Source organism: Phyllostomus discolor, chromosome 9 (assembly GCF_004126475.2).
Source record: "Phyllostomus discolor isolate MPI-MPIP mPhyDis1 chromosome 9, mPhyDis1.pri.v3, whole genome shotgun sequence".
NCBI lineage: Eukaryota > Metazoa > Chordata > Mammalia > Chiroptera > Phyllostomidae > Phyllostomus > Phyllostomus discolor.
Window position 1 is genome coordinate 77,513,879 of NC_040911.2, and position 12,730 is coordinate 77,526,608.

Sequence of the window (12,730 nt, forward strand, 5' to 3'; positions counted from 1 at the left end):
CATTACGAATAAGGAAACCAAGGTTGAGACGCATGTAGTAACTCACCCACAGCCAGATCTGAATTTGAAGGGCAAAAGTGGAGAAAAAGAAATAACAAACAGATGAGAAGTCTTCTGTCCCCCCAGAGGTTGTGGAACAATGAGACAGGGTCCTCAGATGTTAAACAGGGCAAATCAGGAATAGGGAAGCCTTCTATATGGTTTTTGTCCTTCCTCTGGCCCTCCATGTGCTCTCCCATACGGAGCAAGGCCAAATACCAGAAATGATAGGGGCCAGGCTTACAATCTCCCAAGCTCCCTACAATGAGATGGAGAAAGTAACCCCCTTCACTGTCCACCTCACCAGAACTCTCCCCTAATGGCTACAGTCCTTTACACCCACCTCCCACCACCAGAGCCTGATAATATACAAATGCAAAGTAAAAGCAAGAATAAAGTGGCATCCTTTGATATCACTGGTGAAACAGGTAGTCACAGCAGATCAGTCCTTTAGCGGCTAACCAAGCTCTGGAGGACAAGCTTTGGCCTTGCTGTTCAGACAATGAAATGCTTCCATATGCTCCACAGATCCTGGGGACCCCCAGACCTCTCCATGATTAGGCAAAAGAAAGGTTAATGCTTCGCCCTGGAGCAATAGGGTATTTCCAGAACCCCACTCTGGCTCCATTACCCACCTGCAGTCTATCGTGATGGGTTAATGCCGTGTTAAAGTTTCTGACTACCACAGTCTCACCATGGCATTGGTAGGCCACAAACAGACTACACAGGGCACTGCAAACTCTGGGTAACATCTTCCATTCCATAGGGTGGTAAAGACAATGGGACTGGTAATTATAGTGCTTTAACCACTCCGGAAATGAGATAATCTCTTTACAATACTAAATAGCTCCAAACTCATCACTTTCAAATGTGCCTTTATGTTTTCTGATGGGCTATTGAGAATCTGTTTCATGAGTTCACACAACCTTCCTGTTAAAGACCAGACAGCACAATTTAGTTCCACAATGTGTAAGTGAAATGAGATATTGGAGGGATTTTAAAGTTATTTCCAGCATTTATTTTCTTCTAGATGAGCAGATGTGGAGATATGCCTGTGGCAGAGGGCAGCAGGTATCTCCCAAAGACAGGGTCAAAAGGCCTCCCCTGCTCAAAGACAGAAAGACTAGACGGCCTCTCAAAAATCTTCTTTCCTTTCCCTCTCTTACAACCCCACTAGAAGCAGGTGAACACGCTGGAAATTTTTCATTGCATATAAGAAATTCAAAAGAATTGTTTAAATGTGAGTTAAGCCAGCCTGAGCATCAGAGAAAGGATTGTCCAGGATTATGTCATTGAGACCTTTCTAACTCTTGGGTAGCAACTGGATGACTTTCTCAAAATGCAAACAGGGAGAGAAAGTAAAATTCCCAAACCAGTGAACACCTACACAGGCCAACAAGACTGCATTATCTATCACACTTTTCAAGTCCTTTCACAACTCTTACCTCAGTGGTTTCAAAGTATGGTTCCTCCGACTAGCTGCATCATACTCATTTAAGACCTAATGAGAAAAGCAGATCCTCAGGCCCCACCTCAGACCTTCTGAATCAGTAGTCTGGCTGTTACCAAGCCCTCCAGGCATTTCTGATGCACACTCAGGTGTTATAAGTGCTATTGTATCCTATTGGCTATTCCCCACTTTTAGATGTAATAGGTAGGAATTGCAACATTCTCACAGCCTTGCATGAGAGGCAGCAAAGATTCAGAGAGGTTAACTGATTAACCTAAAGTCACACAGCTGACTGGAAAAAGAACCAACAGGTTAACCCAAGTGCTTGGATTCAACATTTAGTTCTCTTTCGTCTTCAACACAGTCACACTAAGATACAATATAATTAGCTAAATCAACTAATGGGCTTGATTCTAGGACAAATAACTGGGAAGAATAGAGGGGTGACACCTAGGGACAAAACAGGCAACCTAGGAAAGCCTGGGTCCCTCTTAGTCCACAAATCACCATAAAGGCCAAGAAACCCAAGAAACTTACAGGATGGTTCACCAAATTCAAGGGAACTTAACTCCTGGATTCAATCTGAGTTCTTCCCTATAAAAGGTCAGAGGTTCTACTGCTCAGAGGGAGTTCTCACCTTCAGGTGGTATCTGACTCTCCATTACTCTCACTGCCTCACTCAGAATGCATCTCTATATCATTGGTGTTCTTGATAATTGTCTTTCTCCTCTACCTAACTGGGATTTTGTCCACTTTCCTCTACCCCAGGATCTACCCCAGGGCCTGGCATGGGTAGATGAAGAAATATATGTAGCAGAAAAAATAGTAATAAAAACCATCTACCTGGATGCATAAAAATGTTTCCATGGAAGACCTGCATTTCCAAAGTGACAATGGATAGTTTCTTCCAAACAAGACATTCTGGGGAATTACTTAAAATGCAGTTTAAAATCATCACTGTGAATACATCCCAAGCTTATGCTGGAATACCCTTTTTTTGTTCTGCGCCATTTCTTTCTCTTGTTGTCTGCTCTTCACTCTCCTTCTCAGCGAATCCATCATCACATTAGCTCCCTATTCGAGGACCTCAAGATGGGCTAGACTGATTTGTTGTTGAACTGTGTTTTCTTTTCTTTTTTCTTTTTTTTTTTTTGTTTTTCCCTGACACAAACAAAGCATTTAATCTGTGTTTGAACTTATTGTTTAGATTCTATTCCATTTATAAAAACATATAGTCATTAGACTGGAACAGAAGAAGAAAAGCATAAAGCCCACAGTAAAAGGCTGCATGTTTACATCCTTGTGGACAGCATTCAGTAATTGGCACGCGCTTTCAAGGAAGCTGCGGCTCCTACTCCGAGTTCCATTTGCACTTCAGCTGGACAAAACAGACACAGAGACCCACTCAGCTAAGTAATTGGATTCGCTACCTGGAATATTTAAATTGTTTTTAGACACTGGAAAATGGCTTAAGAAGATTAAAGAAAAATACCCTGGAGGATAATAGGCTATAATTTACTAGGTGGAAAATGTTTTCAACAAGAAGTACACCTCATTCTCCTATAATTCCTCCGGGTTAAAGAAATGTCTTAGTCGTACGGACCTAAATTTCCTCAGATTCCAGAAGCTCAATTTGTGTTCTTGTCACACCTTTTGAATGACCCCCAGGACACAAAATTGATATGGTCCTCCATCTGATGATTCTCATGTTTTCAACAAGATGAAGTGTTCCAATGCAAACTGTGGGGAAAAGGGGACAGGGATGGGGGCGGAAATAACTTGAAGCCCTAGGGTCCAGGGCTCAGGTGAAACACTGCTGATAGGAAGCTGGGCTAAGCTCTGCCCCATCTGGCAACAGATGCAGGTAAATTGTGGGGGAATGTCTTGACAGATGTATTTCAAGCTGCAGACTCCAGCCAGCTCAGTTCTCAAAAACTAGCCCTCCCCTTTTGTCTGCAGGCCCACTGAGCCGTCCTGGACCCCTCAATGCCCTTCCTGCTCTCTAGCCCTCCCGAGGTGTGTCGTCCCCAGCCCTTCTCAGGGCCCCTCACTCGGGAGCCAAGCGCTGTAGTTCGGCATCATCGACCACCTGTCGGCTGGACCGCGGTGTCCTCAGACGCGTGGTCTCCCATGAAAGCGCTAAGAGGGTTAGTAGTCACTAAACAGTTTTGGACTTCGCGGCTGTTCCTTCTTGAAAGAGAGCAAGGAGGTAATAGAGGAGCGTCTTGTTCACACCAGCGCTTTCCAGCCAGTCCCAACTTCACACTCTCCACTTTCCAAACTCTCAGGACCCGCCACAAGGCAAAGCTTGGCATTCCTACTCCACTGGCCCAAAATATTGAAGACCCTCAGGGGCGCCTGCAAGACCCAGTAAGGATGTCAACTCCTAAGCTCCGAGAACACATGAGCGCGCGCGAAGCCCCTGCTCTTTGCTCCCCACCTCGGCAGTCACCAACCTGTGCCCCAGAGGACGCCCCTGTAGGATCACCGTGTGCCCATTGCATAACGCGCCCCTCGCCCCACCCCCACGCCGTCAGCCCCACCACCCTGCCCAGTGCCCCAGCCAGCTCCCGAGCCCGCTCCCCCAATACTTACATCATCCCACTTGACGAATTTGGTGCCCTTCTTGAGGCTGTCGGACACACACACGGGCTTGAGTTGCAAAGCGTGCACTCCGGGCTGAGCCCCGGCCATCTGGGCTCATCGGGGCTCCGGGCGGCCCGGGAGATCGCGGCAGAGACGGGGCTCAGGGCACGGGCTGCTTTCTCTGCTCCAGAGGCTCTAGACTCTGTTCCCCCTCCGGCCTCCCCCGGCCTCCACACCTCTTCTGGCGCGGTTCAGCAAGCGGGGCACGCGGGGGCCAGTCGCTCGGCCATGCCCCGGGCGGGACGCGGGGGTCGGGCGTCCGCGGTGGTTGTGGAGCCTGGGAGGGTGAAGAGAAGCCGAGCTCCGCAGCCTAGGCTTCCAGACGCCGCCGGATACTGCTCCTTAGCCGCCGCCGCCTCCAAGCGCACCATTCAGCACATCCTCTATACACAGAGGGAGAAAGCGAGTGACACACGCTCGCCCCCCCCCTCCCTCTTCCCTCCTCCCTTCTCCTACCCCCACCCTTCCCCGCTACCCGCGCGCTCTCGGTCCCTCCTTCCCCCGGCGGCTTCCAGCACAACTCTGCGCACTGGGTCAGGCTCTGGGTAGCGGGGCCGCAGCGGCACCTTTCGGCTCCTAGAACCCACTGCAGCCGTAGCCCGAGCCTCCCGCACGCACTAGGAGCATGCCTGGTGCCGGGACTGTAGGGATGCCAGGGGGTGTCCAGGAGCCCTACTGTGCCTGAGATTTTCCTGGGAACTTGAGTGGGATCCTGGGAATGTGTTTGGATCCAAATTTGGTGGGAAGAGGAGCCTTCGGAAGCGATTAGAGAGTCAACCCACAGTTTTCCCTTCTAGCTGGAGCTCTCCAGCGCTGGCCACAAACTCGCTTTTTGAAGACAATTATTATTTATTACTACAGAAGAAAGTAATTGAGAGGCTTGGAGTGAGAGCTCTTTGGGGAAACCGCTCTGAGCCTGAGAGTTAGTGTGCACTGGTTTTGAAGCCTAGGCATGCGGTTAAGTTGCGTTTTTGAGACAGAAAGCCCATCCTCAGAGAAGCCACGGTTTTATTTCCTAGGGAAACAGAAGGCCCCATCGTGTGTGTGTGTGTGTGTGTGTGTGTGTGTGTGTGTGTGTGTGAGAGAGAGAGAGAGAGAGAGAGAGAGAGAGAGAGAGAGAGAGAGAAAGAATTTAGAAACAGGGGTCTAAGAATGTTTGCGTTCACTCATCCAACAAACAATTTCTCAATTTTTTAAAGAGATATCCCTATTAGAATGGATAAAACTTAAAAGATTGATAATACCAGTGCTTGAGAAATCTCATCCATTGCTGGAGAAAATATGAAATGATAAATCCACTTTGGAGAACATTTTGTTATGAAGCTAAACATTACCTTATAATAAACCTGAGAACTTCTATTCCTAGGTGTTTGCCCAAGAGAAATGAAAAAATATATGTTTACATAGACTTGTGCAGCAATTTTCATTGGTTTCTTCACAACAGCCAAAACTGGAAACCAAAAATATCAATCAACAGGTGAATAAATTAATTGTGGTATGCCCAAACAATGGAACTCTATTCTGCAATAAAAAGGAATGGGCATGGATGAAGTGAAAGAAGCTAGGCACAATAGAATAAATACTACATGATTCCACTAGAGGAATTTAAAATAGGCTAACTAGCATAAGTTGACAGAAAGCAAGTCCATGGTTTCCCGTGGCCAGGCAAAATCAGGGATTGACAGAGAAGGGGAACGAGGGAACTTCTGGGAGGGATGAGTAGAAATGTTTTGTAGCCCTGGTTGGTGTAGCTCAGTGGATTGAGCTCGGGCTGGGAACCAAAGTGTCCCAGGTTCGATTCCCAGCCAGGGTGCATGCTTGGGTTGCAGGCCATAACCCCCAGCAACCGCACATTGATGTTTCTCTCTCTCTCTATCTTCCTCTCTTCCCTCTCTAAAAATAAATAAAATCTTTAAAAGAAAAAGTTAAAAAAAGAAATATATAAAAAAGAAATGTTTTGTATTATATGTGTGCACTTTTTGTCAAAACTCATAAAACTGTATGCCTAATTTATTGTAAGTAAATATATCTCAATAAAGTTGATTTTTAAAAAGAAGAAGCAAAAACAAGTAATGAGAGAAACATTCCTTTCCCTTAAGTGTTTTTTCTCCCTGTCCTCTGCTTTGGGGCTTCCAAAACCCAATGTTTATAAATTCAGTCAAAATATTATCAAGAATCTGATCAGAAAATAAATATTTTGATGCATTCAAAAATATTTTTGCATCATCAGCTCTATAATAATCACATGGTTAACACAGCCCCTAACCCCTGCTCTTTTGGGGCCATTTCCTGGTCCTTGGAAGCCACTAGCTACAAAGAGCCTCTTTCAGAACTGGCTTGTTTTGATTGGATGCCCCTAAACTAAAAATTAAGTATACTGTCCATAGACCTAACCAGCAGCCTTGGCTTGCTAGCACGGAAGGTGCCAATCACATTCTCACATTGCTTTTCTTTACCTTAGAGGACTTCAACAAAACTCTGCTTCCAGGGTTCCTGGCCTTCCCAATTGTCCTTACAACTGATTCTACCAGAGGTGTTCTTTTCTCTTTCCCTTTTTTTCTTCCCCCCAAAATCTCTCATTTACCTTCTGTAAAGACTATTAGTCAAATAGGTTTTACCCACCAAAGCTGCTTAGGAAAGCAAGGCAGGTAAGAGATGTGCCCCCCTAGAAGAGAAATTTGAGAGATCAGAAATGGCTTTTAGCTAAATGAGAAAGTAGATTGAGCCTCTTTGTGGGGGCTTATTGCATCATTTTTCCGTGCTCCTTGCCCTCTCTGTATCCACACATTTTTCCATGTGACCTTACAGTATTCAACTAGACACCCTGTGTACTTATTCATTCATTCAATGAATAACTTAAATCATCAATTTATTCATTGGTGTTGGACAATATGACTTGCTTAGGTCAATGGGAAGTTAGAAAATGCGTCATGAGCAAAGGGTTGAAATATGCTTGCGAGGTTTGGCTTACCTTCTTGAGTTTCTTATCGTTGCCATGAGATAAACACATCTCAGGGAATGACATGGGGAAGACCTAGGCCCAATCTGCAGCTTGCAAGCAAAGCCAACAGAACCCGTCCTAGATCTGCCAGAACCCAGGCAACCTGCAGATTATGAGCATGAGAATAAATGCTAATTGTTGAATGACACTGAGATGTGGGGTCATTTGTTACATAGCATTTTTGTGGCAATAGCTGGTTGAGTCACTCATCTAGTATTCTTGATTCCTCCCAGCTGTTGTTGAGAATGTGAATGTAAGAAGGAGGCTCAAGCTGTACAATTCTGAACAGTATTCATCTTCAAGACAAATATGGGCTGTGAGAGCTTCTTTTGCCAGCAAACGGATGCAGTTTGATCCAAGAGGACTGCAAGATAAAACCTCCCAAAATGTAGGACAAGGCTTGAGGCAGCTTGGTTCAGCTTCTTTGTTTTCTCCGCTTCTGGTTAAGGATACAAGAAAGAAACATTTTAAAGTGCGGGAATTTTTGCATGCAAAGGGACCTGTAAGAACATCCAAAATTACATGAGCCAGGCCTATGATCCATCAAATTCAATGCTCTGCTCTGTTTTTAAAACAATAAAAAGGTCTGTTTTCTGTGAGAGCACAGAATTGCCCTCTGGAATGCCAGCCTCAGGGAGATGGCAAAACTGACCTTTATTAACCAAGTACTCACAAGCCAGAGCACTAAGCTAAGCACTTCCCAGACATTCAGTAGCATAACTTACTCTTCACCAGCACCCTCCTACCCTCTTTTTTTATAAGCAAACCCTGATTTGGTTCAGGCAGCAATGGTGCATAGTGAAGGTAGCTCCTCCCTCTTCCCAGGAAATAAACTATAATTGGTCTATTGCAGCAATTTTTCAACCATTTTCATCTCATGGCACACATAGATAGGCTAATTACTAAACTTCTGTGGCACACCAAAAATATATTATATATTTTTGCCAATCTGACAAAAATAGGTATAATTGTGATTGATTTCAAAAATAATAATAATAGCAATTACTCTCTTTGCTTGAAAGTGCCTTTTTAAAAAATTGGGTGCCTATACCTGTATATAAGGATTTGTGGTACCAGGAATTAAGCAATCAGACATATCCTTATTATGTAGCATGACCAATAAGGTGTAACTCTAAGGTTATATTATAGGTTACATAATAGAGTTACATCTTATTGGTTATATCCAGAAAGTATCCAACCATATAATATGAAAAACAGACATTTATTGAAGAAGATACAAGATACAGGAAACATTGTACATAAGTCAATGATGCCTCAGTCCCCTTCAAAGTAGGCACTTGGGGACCTCACACAGTTCTCCCAGTCAACATCAGTTGACCCATCGTATTTTTCTGAATCTCATCAATGGTCTAAAATCCCTTCCTTTTCAAAGGCAATTTTAGTTTTAGTTTTGGTGCTGAGTCACTTGGGTGATTTGATGTTTTGCCAAAAACTCTACACAAAAAGTGATGTGCGAGCAGGTACCTTGTTGTGATGAAGCTGCCAGTCTCCTGTTACCCATAGCTGCAGCCTTCTGAGGTATCCAAATAGTTTCTGCAGAGGAATGTTCAAACTTAACACAAAATTTGATACAGATTCATTGCTCTACTCATTCAGTCATTTTGAATGCAATAGCCACACAGTACACATGCTCACTCAATGGCACCTACAACCTCCACTGACCAGTACAGTGAAGCAATCATTGTTCACCCAGACACATTCCAGTTCACTCTCCTTGGCTGCTAAGGTTACATCAATGTTGCACAAACCATTCTGGTATTAACAATAGCTGGGCTTTTTCTAGACAGACCTCATATTTATGATTCGAGATAGGGCATTCACACTGTGTGGCTATTGTTGCATTGGTTGTTTTCATTTTTTTATTGGACAATCTAAGAGAAAAGAGGTGTCAGTTACCACATGTTTTAAAAATTGTTGCTGCACACTGGTTGAAAATTGCTGGTCTATTCATCTAAACCAATTATGGAATCCCATTCTCTTTTGTCTACGGTTGGTTTAGGAGATAGTTAAGGAACCCACATCTGGCCATTGGATTAAAGGAGATGGGGTTTCAGGGAAATACTTTCTCTCTTCCTCTCTCCCCTCTGTCCCTCTTGCTGTGTAAAGAAAATATCCAAGTAGAAAGATGCAAAGAGCTTTGGTCCTTCATGAGATTGTTAACCTTCTGAACCATCTCTAGACTTCCTGATAGGCGAGGCAATAAAAGTATTTGTTTCTTAAGCCTTATTGTTACCCTCCACTAATCTGCTGGACAACATTATTATCTCCCATTTTACCAGTTACCATACTGACACAGGAAGGTGAATTAACCTGCTCAAAGTCACACAATCGAGACCTAGAAACTCTGACTTCAGAACTTATCTCCTAACCACAATGCCAGGCACTTCTAGAACCTATAACTCAGATCTGAGCAGTGTCCCCCTACTTTTAGCCACAACATAATATAAATATTCCCAGTTCCCCTAGAAAGCCAATTGTGTGGTATGTAGCCCAGTCTCTTATCCATTCACAACTCTCTTCAGGCCTGCCACAGTGAGAAGGACAGGTGTTAATTTGACCAGGCATACTTTCTAACAGCCATTTCTACTAATTACTAGATATGTGGCATTGAGAAAGTCTCTTACCCATTCTGAAATACAATAGCCTAATACAAATGTGTTAATAGATAAATAATAATAATGGCAAAAGCTTATTATGTGCCAGTCACTGTTCTAAGTGTTTTAACACTTTTAATGCATTAATCCTTGCCTTAACCCCATGAACTGGTTTACCATTATCATCTCCATTTTATAGTGAGGGAAACTGAGTCAGGGAAGAATTAAAAGCTTATCCAAGATTTTACAGCCAGTAAGTACAAACTAGAATTCAAACCCAGGGAGTCTGGCCCCAGAGCTGGCATATTTAATCACTACACTACACTGTCTTGAAGAATTATTATAAAGATCAAATGAAATCATGTATTTAAGTCTCTTTCATAAAATACTAATCATTAGTAGTTAATGCAATTTTAATTATTCTAAAATTGCACTATATTGCCTTTATGTATCCTAGAATAACATTTTATGTGTAGTATTTGAAGACAGCATCCTGATTCTGTAGTATGTGATTTAGTCAACTTATTTGCCCATATTGATTCTATAAAGTTTAATCAACCCATTTTCATCTCTAAACTTTTAGAATTCAAAAGCTCTTTTCCATTATGAGTAAGTGAGCTCTAATTGCATCTAGGCAATCAGGCTTCCTCTAACTCTATCCTTTTTGAAATAACAAAGAGATATGGAGAAAAACTGCCTAGAACCAGCTTTACTCCAACTACATCTAGGTTACATTAAATATTCTTTGGTATATCGAACCTACCATGTGCACTTCCCCATACACTTTCCCTACCTGGCTGTCTGAAATGAAGATGACCCCCGATGGGATCTTGGGAGCCTTGCATTGAGGAGGAGTGAAGGCCATCCTCATCACTTGTTCACCTGCCCAGTACAGTTCCTAAACAAGAAATACACTTTTAGAGTATTTAAGCTAAGAAATGAATGTCATTAGCATCATTATTATCATCATTACACGTCACTTCAATAGAAAAGATAATGTTGATGTGTCTCAGATGTTAAATAAGAACATGCATCAAGATGAAATTGCCAAGTTCTGACTCAGTGAGATCTGTTATCAAGTAAAACAAGTAAAACATTGAAATAGGCAAAAATTCAAAAGAAGACAACTTAAAATTACCACCAGCACAAAAAAGAGCTATACTTCTCCTTCCCTGGAGGCTCTTATTTAAACCCTTTCTTAATAGCACAATACATTTTCTCTAAATTCCAACACATGAAAAGAAAAAAGCTTTTAGATTGCTTTAGTTATGTTCCAAAAATGGTGGGTTTTTTTCTTCTTGAAAAATAAGAAAAATGACCTGCTATTCTTTTACCCTCTATTTTAGCTTTCATTTAAAGCAAACACTTTCATTGAAATCTGTCTGATCACCTTAAACCCTACTTTGAAAAAAAGAATTTGGAAACCCAAATCCAAAAATATTTAAGGATAGACACTGTCAGCAGAATCCAGACTTCCCAGAAAATGCAGGTGTTGGAGGGTGAGGACCATGGAGATAGTGTCTCAGGCTAAGGATAAGCACTGAAGAAAGACTCTTGGCCTCATCCGATTTCCCTCCTGCCATGTCTGGACCCTCCAACACAGAGACTGAGATGCACAAGTGTCAAGACACAATGTTCATGAGTCACTTTATCTTCCAGACATACACCTTTCTTGTTCCATAAAAATAAACGTCAACATACCTCTGATCTTCTTTCACTTCAAATTAACCACCAGACATTGTGTCTCTAGTGATAACTCAACAGAATTTAAAGGAAATTTCTTTTTGTTTTTGAGCTTTTGAACACCACGAATGGACTCACATGTTTAAAAAAAGTCTTCTGGATTGTTGACTGGTTTCAGGTAATAATCCTCTTCCTAATGACACTGAAGTTAACGTGTACAGTTTTATACCTGTTTTTCTTATACAAAAAATGCAGTCACCATCTACTACTATAGTAATAGCTATAAAATATGGAAAGCTATTTTTTTCAATACCAGAGTTTTTAACAAACAAGAATAGGACTTTGTTTCAGATTAGGACTGCTTTTGCCTGGCATTCTCTCATTTCGCTTCAGTTGCCCCACCTGGATCTAAGAGCGAACTCTCAGACTGGTTGTAACTATTCATATTATTATTTAAAACATACAAAGTTGGTGGGGAAAGCTGCTTTTCAAGGAGGCTCGGTTAGAGGAGCTTTGGGTGTCTGTCCTGAATCCATTCTCCCAAAGTCAATTAGCAGTAGGATTCCATTGTTTCAAAACTTCAGAAATGTCTGGGGGAAATTCGGAACTGGCCCCTTTACTTAGACGGCAGCGAGAGCTCAAAGAAGGAGGCAGACCACTTCAGGTAGGAAAGTGGTAGTTTTAATAAACAATAAGCCTCACATTTGAGGCTTGTGTTGGCAAGCAGATCTCCACCCCTGCCCTCCAGAATCTTAAAAATTTATGTATTAATGGGGTTCAGTTGCATTCCCCATCTCAACAACACATTGCTCTCTTGAGTCTGCGTTCCTGGAAAATAGCTCCCACAGTGGAAATGGTAGATTGAACATGCACACCTCCCAAGGACAGGGATAGGGTGAAGAACCTCTGATTGCCCAGTTTCAGCTTGTGGGTCAAACCAGAGGTCACATCCTCTCGATGACCTCCTTCAACAACTTCAGTTTAATTTGGAATGACAGTGTACTTTGTTCACCATTTCTCCTTCCTCCTTCTTACTCCATGGAATTGTTACTTGATGGCTGAAGTTCCTGCCATGAAGTGGCCTTGAGGATGGAAGCCAGGAGCCAGGGAAGTCATTGGTCACCCAACCATCCCATTGCCCTGGAACATTTACATTTTAAATGAGGAAAAAATAATTTTCTATCTTATTTACACCCCTACCATTTCGGAGTTTTTAGCTTGTGCAGCTCCAACTAGCCTACCTGATACAGAAGCAAACACCGAACAGTCAGGTGACTCTGGAGCTATTGTTTTCCC

The 12,730-nt window shown here is 42.8% G+C and overlaps 1 protein-coding gene across 2 annotated transcripts in view; it reads right to left on the reverse strand.

Annotated features, from left to right (window-relative positions):
• PLCB1 (phospholipase C beta 1) overlaps window positions 1-4,662 on the reverse strand; it is a 660,986-nt gene extending 656,324 nt beyond the window's left edge. Inside the window, exon 1 of one of the 2 annotated variants that reach the window (XM_028524211.2) lies at window positions 4,085-4,662. In XM_028524211.2, the coding sequence (XP_028380012.1) occupies window positions 4,085-4,183 (99 nt within the window). In that variant the 5' untranslated portion in view covers window positions 4,184-4,662. The remainder of the gene's footprint in view (window positions 1-4,084) is intronic. The other variant, XM_028524212.2, reaches the window with a different exon arrangement.
• Between the last annotated feature and the right edge of the window lie 8,068 nt (window positions 4,663-12,730).